Below are 18,729 nucleotides of genomic sequence, written 5' to 3' on the forward strand. Positions count from 1 at the left end.
GGATTTACTTTGCTTTACTTTAAAGGTCACTTATTATTATTATTATTATTATTAATGCAAAATCCACTTTTTTATGTCTTGTCTACATAAAGAGACTCTGAAAGTTTCAGGAACAAAGATTCTCTCTCTTTTTGATCAATTTCTATAAAAACCTGTCTGAAAATGAGCTGATCAGATTTTGGCCACTTTATGATGTCATAAGGATGTTTTGTCTTGTGTAACCATTAGCCAATCAGCAACCAAGGTTTAAAGAGCAAAGTCGATGGGATACTGGTCATACCAGACTGAGTAAGGCTGTAACCACTGAATGTATTGAATCAACCAACACTTCATTTTATAGTGTTATTATTATTATTTTATTATTACATTTTCATTCATGAGAAAATTGTGTTTTATTTTTCAGTTACATCGTTTATTGTTAATTATATACTGTGAACAATGGGTTGGATTTTTTCACATGATATACAGTGTAAATGGTATAGGTGTGTTAGTGGTACTGCTTTGAACCCAAACTACGGAAATGAATATTTATACAGAAATATGTATACACCAATATACAAAGTTTATTTAAAACAATCCGACTTGTTCATTGTAAAAAGTCTCATCTCAACAGAACAACATCATCAGAAAACATGTACTTATAATATACTTTGAAATCTATGGCATTACAAAATGCTATCCTGTTTCACTAGGTTAAAACATACTGACTATCGTGACCTCTGTTGCCCGCTGCCCATCTCTGCTGCATGCTAGATGTTCCAGGCTATTAGCTGCTACTTGTATCACACCCAACTGTCAGCGACAGAGTTGCATTGTGGGTTGAATGGTTTCGCAGCCCCCTTTTTTATTCAGGAATATTAATAATAGTTTGTATACAGCATACAGTACACACAACAGGAAGTACAGCCAGGCATTAGAATGCAAACTAGTTGCAGTGTTTTTCAACTCCCATGGTCTCTGGCAGTCATTGGACAAAAATATATCAGGCTACATAGATGTGGTTTTGGCTTTTGAGTATAAAGCTACAATAACTTTTCAAATGATGCCCAGGTTTTCGTATATGACATCATCATGTTCTGTGCTCAGACTGTCAGTAAGAGAGGAAGAGGACACAGAGCAGGACGGGGTGGTGTTACTGGATGAAGAAAGACTACATGGTGGTTTTGTTTTGCAGACTTGAGCATAAAGGTGGGCATATGGGTCAGGTTTGCTTTCATTGTTATGAGACACTGCCTCCTTCTTACTTATTGGCTCAGCATAAATGGGTTCATCATCTGCAAAAGGTATACATGTTCCTTTGCACTGAGTGACAGTATCCCTACCTATACTGATGTTGTCGTACACCTCTGAGTAAACAGACTCTGGTTGGCTGGTAAAGCATGGCTTTTGAGCAGAGGAGTTACTGGGGGTGACAGACTCTCTTAAACCTGGGGGTTTGAGGGGTAGCACACAGGCAGGGTCTACATACAGAGCCGTTGCCGATGGCATTTTTGGTACAGATTGCATGCAGTCAGCAGGGTCAGCATATACAGCTTCTGATTGGCCCCCAAGTGGAGCTCCGCAGTGACTGTTGTGTGTGGGTACCAGTGGAAGGGGCATCAGGGTGATAGGAGCTGGCTGCACTGACGCGCTCTCTGATGAAGTGAGCGAGTCTCCCTGGGCGTGTGCGCTCTCTTCGGAAGCAGCAGATTTACTTTCCTGTGCCCTCACTTTGTTCTCCACAACGGCAGCCATAAAGGTCACATCTGGTATTTTGGGGAGAGGGGAATGAGCCCCTATGCGGGTCACGGTAACTTTCTCCCCCTCTGGGTTTTGGTTGCTGAGAGGCACCGTTGAAGTCTTCGCTTTGATGGTGCTCTGAATCAGGGAGAATATGTTCTCAGCCTGCTGTGTCTCAAAGCTGAATGTTCCTGGGCCGGAGTTACAGCGTCTACCTGCTTCAATGGTTAAGGCCAGCTGGTAAGAAAACACAAGCATGTTTTTAGCATGTTCACGTGAAAGCAAAGCAAACAAATAAAACATACCTATTCTTATTGTAAGTGTAGTTGGATTTGTTTGAATCGACACCCTGTGAGTTTTTAAAGGTAACGTAAGGATTGTTTATGATCCTGAGACCCTTACCTTATCTTTTCCATATCGTCTCAGCAGTTCGTAGGGCCATTCTCTAACAGTGTTCTTCTTCTCTGTTTCCCTCAGTCGCAGTGCCTCTCGCCCCACCTGCAGCCAATACGCCCCCTTCAGGCCGCAGCGCCACGCCGCGTCAGTCCTCTGAACCGTCACCCAGAACTCTGAGGCTGGAAAGAAAAAGAGGAAATATTCTTTGCTCTTCAAACAAATCAAATATTATTTATTACAGTAAATATATAGCAACATTGGGTAACTGGCAACTGGCATGAATGCAGGTATTGTGAAAACAAGTAACCAAAGTTAACGGTATTAAAGCGTAAGATCCTTGCCAAACCAAGAGGTGTGATGAAGTACCTTGGAGGTGGGTATCAACGGTTTTGGTTGATTTAAAACCACAAAGTCTTGGAATTTAAAATATGACTCTTTTAATGCGATATTCAGACGATGAAAACATTTCTCACCTACAGTGACCTCGAGCTGGGTCAGTGCTACATCCTGATTGATGACAAGAAGTTCGAAAGCTAAGAGCCACGCCTTAAAGAGGTCCAGGATGTGTTGTGAGGAAATCAAGATCTGGCTCAGCGCCAGGCCCAAGACCAGTCCTGTACAAGGTCAACAAGAACTGTCCGTTGTTACCAAGACAGCTGTGGAAGATCCTGAAAGTCAGCTGGAACACCAATGAAGGCCCTTATGGATGACCTGACCTTCACCATCGACTCAAGCTGGAAGATTCTGCAAGGAATTGATTGCCTGATGGGCAAGCATGAGGTTCAATCCTGGAACATCAACGTGGCTGGTGCTGAAGAAAGATATGGTCATGGATCTGTTCTGTTTTTGTCACGACTGGAGGGCAGAGTACATAGGACCAAAATGCAGAAGACCGTTCTTTGAATTCAAAATCCTTTACTGGCGGAACTGGGCCAGGCTCAGTATCAACGGCCTGGACTCCAGCACGTGCAGAACTCTGCTGCTAGGGTCCTCACCTCCACTGGCTCCTGGTCAAGTCCTGCATCCTCTACAAACTCCTGCTGTCCTCTGATACAGGTCAGCTCTCCATCCCCCACACCAAACAGGGCTTTCAGCGTTGCAGCCCCCGCCCTCTGGAACGCCCTCCCCCTTGAAATCAGGACCGCTGACTCAAAAAAGGACTCAAAACACATCTGTTTGTCAAGGCTTTCAGCCTCAGTGAACTCCCCCCTCTACATTCTTGTGACCATCCTTTGTTTACTTCTGTTATTTAAATCTTATTTTCTCGCCCCTGTGTTGTGACTGTTTTCCTTTAGTCACTCACTGAGTCTGAAAACCACGACGAGTCCGAAAGCGTTTGCCGTTTCGCGCTGTGTGGATTAAAGCACTCATTCAGTCCGCTCTCCGAATCTGAGTCTGCTGCTGACTCGTGCATGACGAGTCTGGATCTCTGCATCTGCTACGGTTACGGCTCTGAGTCCGCACGAGTCTGCAGGAAGTCCCCTGAGCCAAACGATAACTTCTGGCAGCTTTCCTACTTGCTAAAGGCAGATGGACTGGGGTACGTTGTAATGGGATGTGACATGTTATAAGGAGAGTAGCGATTGACGCAATCTATAGTTTTAATTTGTACGTCACCAGGTGTAGGACTCAAAGGACTCGGGTTAATGGAGAGGGGAGACTCGTCACGACCAGCTCATTACTAGGATCCGGATGAATCAGGACTCACCCATCTCTACCCCCTATTGAACATCTGAAATCAGATCGCTCAGTAGTTCTGCAAAGCTGCGTGTGCATTAATGTTAGACTCCTTTCGTGCTTTTGCAACTGATAACAACGATTTGACAGTGAAGTGATATGTTTAACAACACAGTGGCTCATTTTCTTTCATAAGACTGATCATGTCTAAGTTCAATCTATGGGCTTTTTATCGCACCACTATCATGTCAAACATTCAACTTTTTACAAAGCCTGTTTTCATTATGAAACATTCCTCTACGGAGGACCCAGGCCACAGTCTTACACGAAGAGGAGAAGATACCAAGCATCGGAACAGAAGACGTACCTTCATCTACTGAGGCGTATATCTGGTTCTCCTCCATTTCAATGTGAGTAGAACCTGAGCCGTCCCCTTTCTGAGATAGTAGAGGGAGCACAGAGGTGAACAACAGGCCCACAGTGTATACAACGTGTATACTAGCTGGAACATATGGGGACTTGTGGCCTCAGTTAAAAATGATTAAGGCACTAACAAATGTTGTCATTCGGGTTTGGCTCTAACCTGAAACGTGCTGGGACAAAGTTTTTCGACCCACTCCACGCAGTCGTCTTTGAGCACAGCAAACACCATGGTCCTGTCCCGCGTCTCCACACAGAATGCGGACATGTTCTCCTGCAAACAGCACAGACAGCGGCTGAAAAGCATGTACTTCAATAACACTATACATTATACACCATCAGAGAGGCTGACCGTGGGACAGGCCTCAGCGTTGGGGGGGAGTCTGAGGACACTGATCAGCTCGGACAGTTGGACCACCTTCGGCTTCCTGTCCCCATGAGGCTGGTGGTGTCTCCTGACACCAGCCACATGTTCGCCTCCAGCACCTGCAGGACAGACAATGTTCAAGCAGACCCAGGATCACTAACTACACATCTTCAATTATCTACATTTAAAAAGAAAATTGTATTTGCTCCTTTTAAAAACATGAAATGAATTGTCCTTGTCCATTGGACAGCTAGGTACCAACCTAATTGAAGATAAAAAATGTGTGTGTGTAAAGAACAAATCAGCAGTGTGTGCAGGCCGCATGTTGACCTGATTCCAAACCGCCCCGACCTCTACACGACCCCTCCATTTACGCGTCTGTGCCGAGGGTCACCTCATTAAGTGCCGTTCCAAACCAACAAGTTCACTTTGTGACGGAGTGGGTAGGGTATGGTTTGGAGCTGGGCCTAAAAGTCTGACACTATTCTGACATTCTGACAGTTTGACCTCTCTGACCCGCCCTCAGGGGCACGTTTCCTGGGGGCCGGACGCTCGTTCTGGCCTGGACTGCCGTCAACCTTTTTCTTGGCCTGTTGTGAACTTGACCAATGACAAGAAGCAATATAACGTATAGCAATGAGTTGATGAGCCTTTCAGAATTCACAGAACTTTCTGTAATTATTCCTGGAATTTCTCGTTTTGCAATACATATCGCATAATATCAAAGTATTTACAAATAATATTGTAGTGTCCGTTTCAAAGAGAGGTTCAGCAGTACGTTAGCAGGATTTTATCACGTGGTGGTAAAGCAGTGTGTGTGTGTGTGTGTGTGTGTGTGTGTGTGTGTGTGTGTGTGTGTGTGTGTGTGTGTGTGTGTGTGTGTGTGTGTGTGTGTGTGTGTGTGTGTGTGTGTGTGTGTGTGTGTGTGTGTGTGTGTGTGTGTGTGTGTGTGTGTGTGTGTGTGTGTGTGTGTGTGTGTGTGTGTGTGTGTGTGTGTGTGTTATGATTGGATTTTCTTGTTGGTCATTCAAGTGTTTGTAACCATGTGTTACTAAACAGATATTAATGAAAGCGTTAGCCCACACAATCAGGGGTCTGGGGGTTTGGCCGGGCGAACAGGTTTGCCTGGGATGGAGTCTAACTCTCAGTCCTCCACTCCCACACACTATTCAAGTAACGGGGCATTTCCACGGGCTTTACGGAGGGGGGCCGGACCTCTATGCATCACACTTTGATCTCCATCTCCAGTTCACTTTAAACCCGAAGAGACTCAAAATGCTGGTGAGGAGACCAGATACCCACAGCCTGTGTTATCTTGGAGTACTTTGTTATGCCTTACTGTTGAAATCAAGTTACATGTATTGGACTTCAGGTCTTTTTGATGTGCACTGGTATAACTTTATTTCAATGAAAATGCTGATTCTTTCTGATAAAGCTGACTTTATTTTGGAGATCTTAGAGAAAAGGCAGCCCTCAGGGAATATAATGCACCCTCACACTCCTGCTCTGCAAACAAAGCCCTCTGAAGTGTGTCACACTCTGGACTTTGGACACATAACGCAACACCTGTATCTGAAGCGGCTCTGATGGAATCACTTGACCCGGGTTGACCCTGGCTGTCAGGGAGTCCAGCTGCACATGCCTGAGGCCCTCTCCAGCCTTCATCTGTTCCTTCTTGCTCCTCTCCAAAATAGATGAGGTTGTTAAACATTTAAAACGTAAGACAATCAAATATTTAAGATTTAAAATTTAGAAAATGTTAATTGTAAACTAAAAACTGTAGGAACAGATCGTGCTGCAGTCTACCTCTGTATGATGTGCACTAACATATGCTCGTATGGCCGTCTCTGCGGCTCTGGGACAGCAGCTCTGTCCGTGCTCTAGTGGGGGCTGGACCTCATGCCGGTCCTTTAGGTGCATGTTATAATAAACCCTTTGAGTTCTCATGTCATGGGTTTCTCCATCACAGCACCACATGTGTATTTGTCCCCCAACATTCAAGTTAATACTGATGTTTTCACATTGTGTGATTAATAATGATTAATCTTATATTATTGCGATTCACGCAATTACTATCGATTGACACCACGACGACGTTCAAGTTCCAAACATAGAACAAACACTAGAGGTCGACATTTTCCTTTGTATGTCTTCAGCTGGGCCTGCTATGGTGTGTGTGTGTGTGTGTGTGTGTGTGTGTGTGTGTGTGTGTGTGTGTGTGTGTGTGTGTGTGTGTGTGTGTGTGTGTGTGTGTGTGTGTGTGTGTGTGTGTGTGTGTGTGTGTGTGTGTGTGTGTGTGTGTGTGTGTGTGTGTGTGTGTGTGTGTGTGTGTGTGTGTGTGTGTGTGTTAAGGTAAAGAAGACAGCGAGGGATACAAGTGAAGCTCAATGGCGGTCACTTAGACTTGTCAGCGTTAAATGGACTGCAGTCCACATGTGCTAACGCCCCCACCCCCCGTCTCAGTGGGCATCACGTCCTGGGGGACCCACACCAACTGGCGTCCCACCCAGGTTAGCACCCCTGCCTCTTCACCTCCGCCTGCAGCTGTTCTGTCACTCAGTCTAATGGCTGATTCATGTTTTCCCTTTTTGAACTATGCTACTCTGCCTTAGTTATGATTTTAAAACTCAAGTCCATGTTACTATACAAAGACACGCCCCCCACACCCATCACAAGCCTCCTTTGACTTCTAGTAACACATGGACAGAGTTTACTGTATACATGTATACTGTATACATTGTGGACGGGTGGCGCAGTGGTCTGTGCATCTGATCATCAGATCAAGGGGGGAACTCCAGTTCGAAACCCGCTCCCGCCCCACTGCGTCAGGTCGTTGTTTCTTCCACTTCACCTGGATCTGCTCCTGTGGGTATTGTCCACAGTACATGTATGATACCAATGTGTACTTGTAAAAGCGCCTCGATGACCTCGAGGCGTGAAGATGGACGGTGTAGCACAGTGTGCTGTGCAATGATCATCAGATCAAGGGGTGAAACCCGCCGCTGCTGCGTCTGTAAAGCCGATGTGTCCTTGGGCAAGACACTTCACCTGAACTTGCTCCTGTGGGTATTGTCCACAGTGACCATTGCATGTATGATATATGTGATGTGTATTTGTAAAGCGCTTTGAGCACTGGAAAAGAGCTATAATAAATGTAATTACATTATTATTACAATGAGCCTATAAATCTATTTCACTTCAAAGAGACAAACGGTGAGAGAGGTAAAAAGGAAAGTGTACCTCCCATCTCCTGGATCTCAAGGCGACCCCCCCCACTGCAGGGAGGAAACAGAGACAACCACACCGGCTTCCATTTCTGCAGGACAAACGCACAGTGTGTCATAACTCCACCTCGTGAGGGTAACATTATACATTGGGTTACATACTCATCCTTTTCCTCCTGCAGACTACAGCACCCAGGTCAATGATGTTTACGCATCTTCAACAGGAAATTATAAAAATGCAAACAATAACAATATCTATTAACATTTTATTTTAACGTTTAGAATGTTGAGGATGCAAAGGAGGAGAGATAAGTGTGGTGTAGTGTGGTGTAGTGTGGTGCGACCATGTTCTTTCTTAAAGATAACTCATTGTTTAACAGAGATTTTGTTCAAAGTGAATTTATATTTCTGTTATACTTTAGGGGTCCCCAACCTATAGCTTTTCTCTGTGAATGTGCTCATCGGTGACTTTCGACCCCCCCCCTCATGTGACACAGGGAGGTCCACATGAGTCCTGTCCTCTCTGTCCCACTGTGAGGACAAACATCACCTCTTACCAGTCTTCCTTCAGAATGTATCACTGCTGTGAAGGGACAACTGTTACAGTACCATATACATCAACTATTATCACTCCACATAAGTCATACCTCATGTTTCATGTACTGCACGCTGATGTCGTGGATATTTACATTTCTTTACCAGTTTCCGGTTATTTGTGAGGCGGTTGAGTTTAAGATTACGGTTCAGGTTCCCCTGCCCTGAAACGCAGCGAGTGTGAGCTGTGTGTCGGGGGTGCTCAGGAATGTGCAGCATTCCGTTTCAACTTGTTCATTTGGATTCCTGCTCCGGACTCTCCTTAGCTACAAGGAAAGGCTCACGTGTGTTCCTTCAGATAACTGTAATCTGATCAACTTGGACCGAATGATACACATGGACGTGAAGTCTGTTGAATACACAATGCAGTATTATCAGCCAATCAGATGGGTTACCGTTTACCAAGTCAGTTTTCACGCTCCGATGAGGTGGATATGATTATATTTGTAAGAATGAAAAAGTAACACGAAGGAATTACTATCCGCTGCTGGTAAACATGCAGTGAAATGAATCCTATGTGCTGTCCCACGCTGAGAAACAGATATGATCTGTATATGTACTCACTTTGCCAGATTTGTGTGGTTGGAGGTAAGCCTTCCCTGTTTTGGTCTCGGGGTCCATCTGGAAACAAAAATACTTCAAATCGGTTAGAAAGACGATGAGGTTTCCTTCTTTCTTTCGTATGGTGAATAAGAGAGAGGGGCGTGCCCACAGTGAGACATTCTTGAAATATGATCCTCACCTGAAACGTAGAGGTGCAGCTGTGAGTCAAACACACACACACACACACACACACACACACACACACACACACACACACACACACTTTCATCATGGCGGCTCTGAGACCACAGGTCTGATTTGTTCCTGCCAAACCTTTGACCCTGAGACATCTACTGAGACCATCCATCATCGGCTGAATTAACCAATTTAACTGCATGAATATGTATCCGCTTAAATGTTTGCTTTACAGATCCACCTGTGTGACGGTGAAGGCCACAAAGACTCTGGTCCAGTACAGTACAGTATTCAGGCTGATGAATAACAGGGTCAACTCCAGCAGGCTGAAACATTTTCTGCAAAGCACAAAACTACTCTTGATGTGAAGATTGGTAATGCAATAGAACTACTAAACAACAACTTGTTTTTCTTTTTGAAGAATTATTTTGGGAAAGCACTGCCTTTATTTAATTGTCTGTGTTTGAAAGAGGGAGATAGAGGGGATGACAGGCGGCAAATGGTCCCAGGCTGGATTCAAGAAACTGAAACTGTTACTAATTACTTGGAACATGTAAGCTGGAGAGGTCAGTCCAATGAAGGTAGAAACTGTATGGAAATATGTTGGTCACCTGACAAATGAAAATTCAATATTCACTTTCCTTTAAAGGTGGGGTGGGTAAGTTTGAGAAACCGGCTCGAGATACACTTTTAGTTATATTCCATGGAATTCTCTTAACATCCCGATAGCAACGAATATCTGAAGTGCTTTGACAAAAAATCCATCACAAAATGTCATCTGTAGAAGCTGTGGCGCTGTAAAAAGCACGACCAATCATCTGAGCCGGCCCGGCTAAAGTAACTGGATGGCCTACCTGCCTGTCAGCCTTCCATCGGGGCACAAACTTATCTCCTGCCCTCATTGGTCATGTGCGCGTTCGTGTGTGTTGGAGGAGGGGCTCTGTGAGGAAGTGGCAGATTTTTCCCGGTTTTTTTTCAAATTCTAGCGCACTCGAGCTGGTTTCTCCAAAATTACCTACCCCACCTTTAAGCTCTCTTTTGGTTTTAACAACTGAGGAATTTAACTGGCAAATTACATTACATGTCACTTGTTAGACACTTATCCAAAGCGACTTACATACATTCAGTACTGTGGACACTCCTCACAGGAGCAATTTGGGGTGAAGTGTCTTGCCCAAGGATACAACGACATGCTGACTGCAGTGGGGTTTGAACTTGCTATCCCCTGATTCGAAGTCCAGCACACTACCCACTGAGCCACCGCCTACACTCCAAATTAAACATACATTTATATATAGTATATTTATTAGTTTAATTAAAACTGGATGACTTGTATATGGAGGAAATGTCAATATATACCCAAAGATAGACTTGATACTGGTGTTTTAGTTATAGGACTATTACATACATACAGACTATAGACCAGTGGTTCCCAAACTTTTTGTGCCCAAGGCACCAAAGGACAAGTCAAAATCTCAAGGCACACCTATTGTGCAAAATAGCCCTGATAACACGTGTTATCACTCATATGTAAAATATCTGTAAATGTGCATAATTATTTACAAATGCCAAATAAAATGTAACAAAGACAACTATATTACTCATGAAATATTTAGTAACGAAATATTTCAGAAATGAATTTGAAACGTTATCAAATTAGGCTTCATCAAAGCAGCAACACACTCATTAAACCAGACAGGTCACAACATTAAAAATGAGACAAAGGAAATTCAGCACAGATAACTGTCAATGCAAGGAAGCTGCATTGTCCATGGTCCTGAACTACAAATTATAAATGTAACATTTCAGCACAGTCGTTACTAAAAAAAAGTAATATATATTACTATATATTACATATTACTTAAGTATTACACTACTTCGTTACTCTCTACATAAAGTAACTCGTTACTTTACTCGCAGGGCCGGCCCGCCCCTCCCTGCAGGCAGATCACGCAGACTGCTAAAGTTTCAAATGTTCTCTTTAGTTCAGTTTCCATCCTAAATGTTTTCCTATCTGACCGTGGCTGTTCTCTGTCTCCTGCTATCTGTATATTTTGCGCAGTCTATCTCTGCTCACTCTGTTGCGTCGGCGTGTTCTCCTGCGTGTTGGCCATGTGTTGCACTGGAACCAGACACCGCAAAGACTTCAGCCGAGCACGTACGAACTGCGCATGCGTGAGTGGCAATAACTCTCCTTACCAGCAGGCGGCGGTAGTTTGTATTCGTCATTCAAAACAGGCAACAACCGGAAGACAGAGAAGAAGAACAGACTGTGATATAAACAAACACATAGCGTGTGCGTAGCTCCACCTTAGCATGTGTTCTTTGCAGGTGCTTGTTGAGGTTTGACGTGGTGTCACAGCAGTGGATAACACAGTTTGCACCTCACCGTCACATTCCTGTCTATTCTTCGGACGAACTCAAAATAATGGGCATACCTCCACCCCTCGAGAGTTATCGCTGACTCAGCCATGTGTATGCAGCACTGCAGGTGGAGATGTAGTCGCGCAGATTACGTACATATAAACCTACAAAGTACTGATATAGTAAATAAAAAAATAATTCTTTTTATGTAGTTGTATATTGCAATAATAACGTATGGTTGTCACAAAATCCCACGGCACACCCGGACTTGCCTCACGGCACACCAGTGTGCCGCGGCACACCATTTGGGAACCACTGCTATAGACTATAGATAATATATAGCCTATAGGCTATATATTATATATAGGCTATATATATAGGTATATTACTGTATCTATTACTATAATAAAGTACATACAGACAGGCTTTTCTTCTCATTAGTGATACATCTGGATCCTGCTTATTCTTGCCGACATATGGACTTTTTCTACACAATCTTAATCTTAATGCTCAAGGTGATGGTTTACACAATTAAAATGTACCATATTAATGGGGTCACTTTACCTTCTTTGCTCGTGTTACCTCTTGGTTCTTAATCCATCCATCCATCCATCTTCTCCCGCTTATCCGTGGTCGGGTCGCGGGGGTAGCAGTTCCAGCAGAGAGCCCCAAACTTTCTTTTCCCAGGCCACATCAACCAGCTCTGACTGGGGGGTCCCAAGGTGCTCCCAGGCCAGCGAAGAGATATAATCCCTCCACCTGGTACTAGGTCTACCCCTTGGTCTCTTCCCAGCTGGACGTGCCTGGAACACCTCCCTAGGGAGGCGCCTAGGTGGCATCCTAACTAGGTGCCCGAACCACCTCAACTGGCTCCTTTCGACGCGAAGGAGGAGCGGCTCAACTCCGAGTCCCTCCCTGATGACCGAACTTCTCACCTTATCCCTAAGGGAGACACCAGCCACCCTGCGGAGAAAACCCATCTCGGCCGCTTGTATCCGCGATCTCGTTCTTTCGGTCATGACCCATCCTTCATGACCATAGGTGAGGGTAGGAACGAAAATGGCCCGGTAGACAGAGAGCTTTGCCTTCTGGCTCAGCTCCCTTTTCGTCACAACGGTGCGGTAAAGCGACTGCAGTACCGCTCCCGCTGCTCCGATTCTCCGGCCCATCTCACGCTCCATTGTTCCCTCACTCGAGAACATGACCCCGAGATACTTGAACTCCTTCACTTGGGGTAAGGAGTTCCCTACTTGGAGTCCATCGGTTTCCTGCTGAGAACCATGGCCTCAGATTTGGAGGTGCTGATCCTCATCCCAGCCGCTTCACACTCGGTTGCGAACCGATCCAGTGAGTGCTGAAGGTCGCAGACCGATGAAGCCATCAGAACCACATCATCTGCAAAAAGCAGTGGTGCAATCCTTAGTCCACCGAACTGCAGACCCCCTCCCCCACGACTACGACTCGAAATCCGATCCATGTATATTACAAACAGGATTGGTGACAAAGCGCAGCCCTGGCGGAGGCCAACCCTCACCGGAAATGGGTCCGACTTACTGCCGAGGACCCGGACAAAGCTCTCGCTTTGGGAGTACAGAGATTGGATGGCCCTGAGTAGAGACCCCCTCACCCCATACTCCCGCAGCACCTCCCACAGTAACTCCCTGGGAACTCGGTCATACGCCTTCTCCAAGTCTACAAAACACATGTAGACCGGATAAGCATACTCCCAGGCCCCCTCCAGGATCCTTGCGAGAGTAAAAAGCTGATCCGTCGTTCCACGACCAGGACGGAATCCGCATTGTTCCTCCTCAATCTGAGGTTCGACAATCGGCCTGACCCTCCTTTAAACTTTCCCGGGGAGGCTGAGTAGTGTGATGCCTCTGTAATTGGCACACACCCTCTGATCCCCCTTTTTGAAAAGGGGGACCACCACCCCGGTCTGCCACTCCTTCGGTACTGTTTCCGACTTCCACGCAATGTTGATGAGACGTTTCAACCATGATAGTCCCTCAACACCCAGAGCCTTCAGCATTTCTGGGCGGATCTCATCCACCCCCAGGGCTTTGTCACTGTGGAGTTGTTTGACGACCTCAGTGACCTCCCCCCGGGAGATTGGTGTTGATCCCCCGTCATACTCCAGCTCTGCCTCTTACATAGAGGGCGGAGTTGTCGGAGTTGTCGGGTTCAAAGTGTTCCTTCCAACGCCCTAACACTCCATCAGTTGAGGTCAACAAGGTCCCATCCTTACTGTACACAGCTTGGATGGTTCCCTGCTTCCCCCTCCTGAGGTGTCGGACAGTTTTCCGGAACAACTTTGGTGCCGCCCGAAAGTCCTTCTCCATGTCTTCTCCGAACTTCTCCCACACCCGCTGCTTTGCCTCGGCCACGGTTGAGGCTGCTGCCCTTCGGGCCTGTCGGTACCTTGCAACTGCCTCGGGAGTCCCCCGGGATAACAAATCCCTGAAGGCCTCCTTCTTCAGTCGGACGGCTTCCCTGACCACCGGTGTCCACCAGGAGGTTTGAGGGTTACCGCCCCTTGAGGCACCTAAGACATTGAGACCACAGCTCCCCGCCGCGGCTTCGGCAATAGAGGCTTTGAACACCGACCACTCTGGTTCAATGTCCCCAACCTCCACAGGAATGCCCGAAAAGCTCCGCCGGAGGTGTGAGTTGAAGGCCTCCTGAACTTGGGCCTCCTCCAGAAGTTCCCAGTTCACCCGAACTACACGTTTGGGCTTACCAGGTCTATCCAGAGGCTTCCCCCGCCACTCGACCCAACTCACCACCAGATGGTGATCAGTTGACAACTCCGCCCCTCTCTTTACCCGAGTGTCCAAAACATACGGCCTAAGGTCCGATGATACGATAACGAAATCGATCATGGACCTTCTGCCTAGGGTGCTCTGGTACCACGTACACTTATGAGCATCCTTATGTTCGAACATGGTGTTTGTTATGGCCAATCCATGACTAGCACAGAAGTCCAGTAACAAACCACCACTCCGGTTCAGATCAGGGGGGCCGTTCCTCCCAATCACGCCCCTCCAAGTGTCTCCATCATTGCCCACATGTGCATTGAAGTCTCCCAGCAAGATTAAAGAGTCCCCTTCAGGAGCCCCATACAGGACTCTTTCCAGGGTCTCCAAGAAGGCCGTATACTCCGAACTGCTGTTGGGTGCATAAGCACACACAACAGTCAGAGTTTTCCCTCCCATAACCCGCAGGCGTAGGGAGGCGACCCTCTCGTCCACTGGGGTAAACTCCAACAACGAAGCACCCAACCGGGGACTTGTGAGTATCCCCACACCCGCCTGGCTCCTCACACCTTGAGCAACTCCGGAGAAGAATAGAGTCCCACCCCTATCCAGAAGTAAGGTTCCAGAGCCGACGCTGTGCGTAGAGGTGAGCCCAACCAGATCCAACTGGTACCGCTCCACCTCCCGCACAAGCTCCGGCTCCTTCCCCCCCAGAGAGGTGACGTTCCACGTCCCCAAAGCCAGCTTCTGTCGCCCGGGTCTGGTCCGTCGAGACCCTCCGCTTTCACTGCCACCCTTCTGGCAGCGCCCCCGACTCCATCGCTGTTTCCCGTAGGTGGTGGGCCCGCGGGACGGAGAAGCGGAGGTGTTGCCCACGTTGCCTTTTCGGGCTGGGCCGGCCAGGCTCCGTGGCAAGCCCGGCTACCAGACGCTCGCCGACGAGTCCTCCTTCTGGGCTGGCTCCAGAAGGGGACCCCGGGCTTCCTCCGGGCCGGGTATCCTCACTTCCTGTGTCGTCTTTCATGAGGTCTTTTGAACCAATCTTAGCCTGGCCCCTTGCCTGAGACCAATTTGCCATGGGAGACCCTACCAGGAACACAAGGTTCCAGACAACACAGCCCCCAGGTTCATCAGGGCACACAAACCTCTCTACCACGGTAAGGTGCTGGTTCTTCAGAGAGGGTTCTTAATGACAAAGTTATTTAAAGTTCCACAGGAAGCTCATCTGTGAAAGAGCTGTTTCTGACCAGGATGTTGAATCCTGGCACCAGGGGAGGCAGAGAGGACACACCTTGATCACACATCTCAGGGAGGGCGAGGGAAAGCTTTATATCCATGTCAGAAAGGAGAATAAACATGGTCAAGTGTATTTCCGCCGTGCGTCGGGCAGCTGATGTGCTGGTATTACTTCAGTAGGACTTACTTCATGTTGACAGAGTTAAAATCCACAATGAAGGCTATGAAGTTTCTGTCCTGTCTTTAACTCCAAACAGCTCGCCCAGCACTGTGTTGTTGTCAGCGTGCGGCGGAACATACACTGCTGTAAGCACAACAGATTCCCTCGGCAGGTAAAAAGGCCTAAAAGGCCTAAAAAGCCATCAGATCATGAGGTGCTTTAAATGAGGAGAACAGTCCGAAGAAATAATCCCCACATCCGAGCACCAGTTATTGCACCATTGTTTAGCCTGATTTCGGACTCGGAGTCTTCTGAGTCAGTCAGTGAAGAGATCCGGATCATACGAGTCATTTGCGTCATATGAGTCAGCATCAAGAGCAAGAGCGTATAAATCTTACCGGTGAAACCAATAAGTTGTTGCATTTCACAAGCATATTGAACTAACGTTAACCTCCGCTACAAAGTGTCTTTTGCTTTAATAAAAAATGTTGATCACAAAAAAAGGGTTAATTTGCGATTTGGCGAATCTGAGTCTGCTGTTGACTCGTGCATGACGACGAGTCTGTTGGATCTCTGGATCTGCTGCTAAACGGTTACGGCTCTGAGTCCGCACGAGTCTGCTATGTTTTGCACAGTGAGTCAGGATTTGTGAATCTCTGAGTCTGCTGTTGACTCGTGCACAATAGCCGCAGGACGTAGGGGTGCTGGAGGCGGGGCTACGAATGGTGTACATTTGAAAAACTTCATGTTACTGTTGTTGAAATCTCTCCCCACGTTTGTCCGCACCCCCTAAGTAAAATGACTTCCCAGTTCCCGCGGCTATGCTCGTGCATGACGAGTCTGGATCTCTGGATCTGCTACGGTTACGGCTCTGAGTCCGCACGAGTCTGCAGGAAGTTTCACTGATCCGCGTCCACTCCCCTGAGCCAAACGATAACTTCTGGCAGCTTTCCTACTTGCTAAAAGCAGATGGACTGGGGTACGTTGTAATGTGATGTAACATGTTATAAGGAGAGTAGCGAGTGACGCAACTTATAGTTTTAATTTGTACGTCACCAGGTGTAGGACTCAAAGGACTCGGGTTAATCGAGAGGGGAGACTCGTCACGACCAGCTCATTACTAGGATCCGGGTTAATGATCCGGATGAATCAGGACTCACCCATCTCTAGTGCTGGGAGGATGTATGTGTGTGCGTCTCTCCCAGAAGAACTGAACTCTTTTTATGATCGTTTTGAGAGCAACCAGGCTGTGTAGGTACATAAGGCCAAGGAGCCCTATCCTTTTGTTTTAAACAGGGCAGATGTGTGCAAATCCTTCAAAGCCCACACAAGGCTCCTGGACCTGATGGCATCCCTGGCCGTGTTCTCAGGGTTTGTGCAGTTCAGCTGGCAGAGATGTGCACACACATCTTCAACAAGTCCCTGCTGCAGTCTGTAGTCCCCACATGTTTTAAACACTCCACCATCGTTCCTGTCCCCAAAAAGTCAAAAGTCACCAGCCTCAACGACTACCGCTCAGTAGCACTCACCTCCTTCATGAAGTGCTTTGAGCGGTTAGTCAAAACCTTCATCACCTCCTCCCTCCCTGACTCTCTGGACCCCCTGCAGTTTTCCTACAGACAGGGGCGGATCTAGAAAAATATTCATGGGGTGGCAGGAGAATTTGAGGGGTGACATCTCCTGGCAGAAGTATATGCTGATTTAATCGCAATCATATCAACAATGTTAACTTGGAAAGCCACAATATTTATATTTTAACTCAATAACATTAGGTGACATTATTGTGGCACATCAGTAAAGCCTGACATATAAATATAAGCTGGCAGACATCATTTAATGAATTTTAACTGAGCAATAACGTCGGGTTACGTAGTGTAACCCTTGTCATATTAGCACAGGCGGAGCCCTCTACTGGACTCTATGGGTACTCTCTTACCCCGCAAGCATTCTCCCACTGAGACTTCTATAGACGTAGCCGGCCCTGGGCGGGCCTACCTGAATGCGCGCGCATCACACCGTATAAAAGTAGGCCTCGCCTCCTGACTATCATCCTACACTTCTCTTCAGCGAGTGGAATAGGACTGACAGTGCCCCGAGTAGAGGGCTCCGCCTGTGCTAATATAACAAGGGTTACACTACGTAACCCGACGTTATATCTCTCACAGGCTCCGCCCTCTACTGGACTCTATGGGCACAGTGGGTGGAGCCGCGATGTATACGAGCACTGTCGTCCAACAATATTCCACCCTACTGCCCCTGACCGGCTATTATGGTCAGCAGCTGCTGCCCCACCTTCTCCTTTAACCCGGTTGTAACCGAGGAGAAATCTGGGCTGCGGCTGACAGAGCACACCCTGCTGCGCTTACCTCGCAAAAAGTGTGCTCAAAAAACAGTGCCGGGGGACCCCCCACCCTGGATGGGGAGAGCCCCCTCGGCCCCGAAAGGGCTAACTACACGCCCGCCTCCCTGAATCCCTATGGATAACAGGCAGAGCGCCAGAGCCCCTGCCCCAAACTCAAACACTGACCCTGTGTCAAGTGTGTGGACTAAAGTGTGGAGGGCTCCCCCCCTCCTGCTCTCGGCAGGAGGAGAGCAGCCCTCCAGCCCTGTAAGGGCCCAGTCAGGGGCGGACTGGGACTACAAATCAGCCCGGGACTCTCGACCGGCCCACCCCGGTACCGCAAGTAAATTGTCGACCGGGGGGGGGGGGGGGGTAGACAATTTACTAGCGGTAGACATTAAGGGTAAATAATGTCTACCGGGCCCGGAGCATTCGTCCAAAAAATTAAAAATCGACTAATAATGAAGAAAATTAACACATTTGTTGCAATAGTAATGTATGCACTAACTACATTACTACTTGTACTACAACATTTTAATCATCAGTTCTTCCTCATTTTCCTCAATTGTTCATATTTGGTTTATTAAAATAATGATATTGTGGTCATTGTTAAAAAATGTCTGCTATTATTATTATTTGTATAATGCACTTTCTGCCTTCCTGTCATTAGGAGTTAGACATGTAATGGCTATGTAATTTATTTGATTAGAACCTGAACCTTCATTATCCTAAACTGC

The 18,729-nt window shown here is 47.0% G+C and overlaps 1 protein-coding gene across 1 annotated transcript; it reads right to left on the bottom strand.

Annotated features, from left to right (window-relative positions):
- Window positions 1-416: 416 nt before the first annotated feature.
- On the bottom strand, window positions 417-9,071 carry dok1a (docking protein 1a). Its single transcript, XM_034093750.1, has 7 exons — window positions 8,962-9,071; window positions 7,820-7,895; window positions 4,565-4,698; window positions 4,376-4,486; window positions 4,160-4,229; window positions 2,122-2,294; window positions 417-1,956 (listed from the first exon to the last, which is right to left on the bottom strand). Exons 1-7 carry the CDS (start codon window positions 9,016-9,018, stop codon window positions 1,036-1,038), a joined length of 1,542 nt encoding a protein of 513 aa, XP_033949641.1. The 5' UTR covers window positions 9,019-9,071; the 3' UTR covers window positions 417-1,035.
- Window positions 9,072-18,729: the final 9,658 nt, after the last annotated feature.

This window comes from Pseudochaenichthys georgianus, chromosome 1 (assembly GCF_902827115.2).
Source record: "Pseudochaenichthys georgianus chromosome 1, fPseGeo1.2, whole genome shotgun sequence".
Taxonomy (NCBI): Eukaryota; Metazoa; Chordata; class Actinopteri; order Perciformes; family Channichthyidae; genus Pseudochaenichthys; species Pseudochaenichthys georgianus.

Excerpts from the sequence above, each read along its gene's own strand:
- dok1a (XM_034093750.1), bottom strand. The coding sequence starts at position 9,018 with ATGGACCCCGAGACCAAAACAGGGAAGGCTTACCTCCAACCACACAAA. Across the intron at positions 4,487-4,564 it reads ACGCTGAGGCCTGTCCCACG|GAGAACATGTCCGCATTCTG; the intron begins GTCAGCCTCTCT and ends TGCTGTTTGCAG. Across the intron at positions 1,957-2,121 it reads GACGATATGGAAAAGATAAG|CTGGCCTTAACCATTGAAGC; the intron begins GTAAGGGTCTCA and ends TTTTCTTACCAG.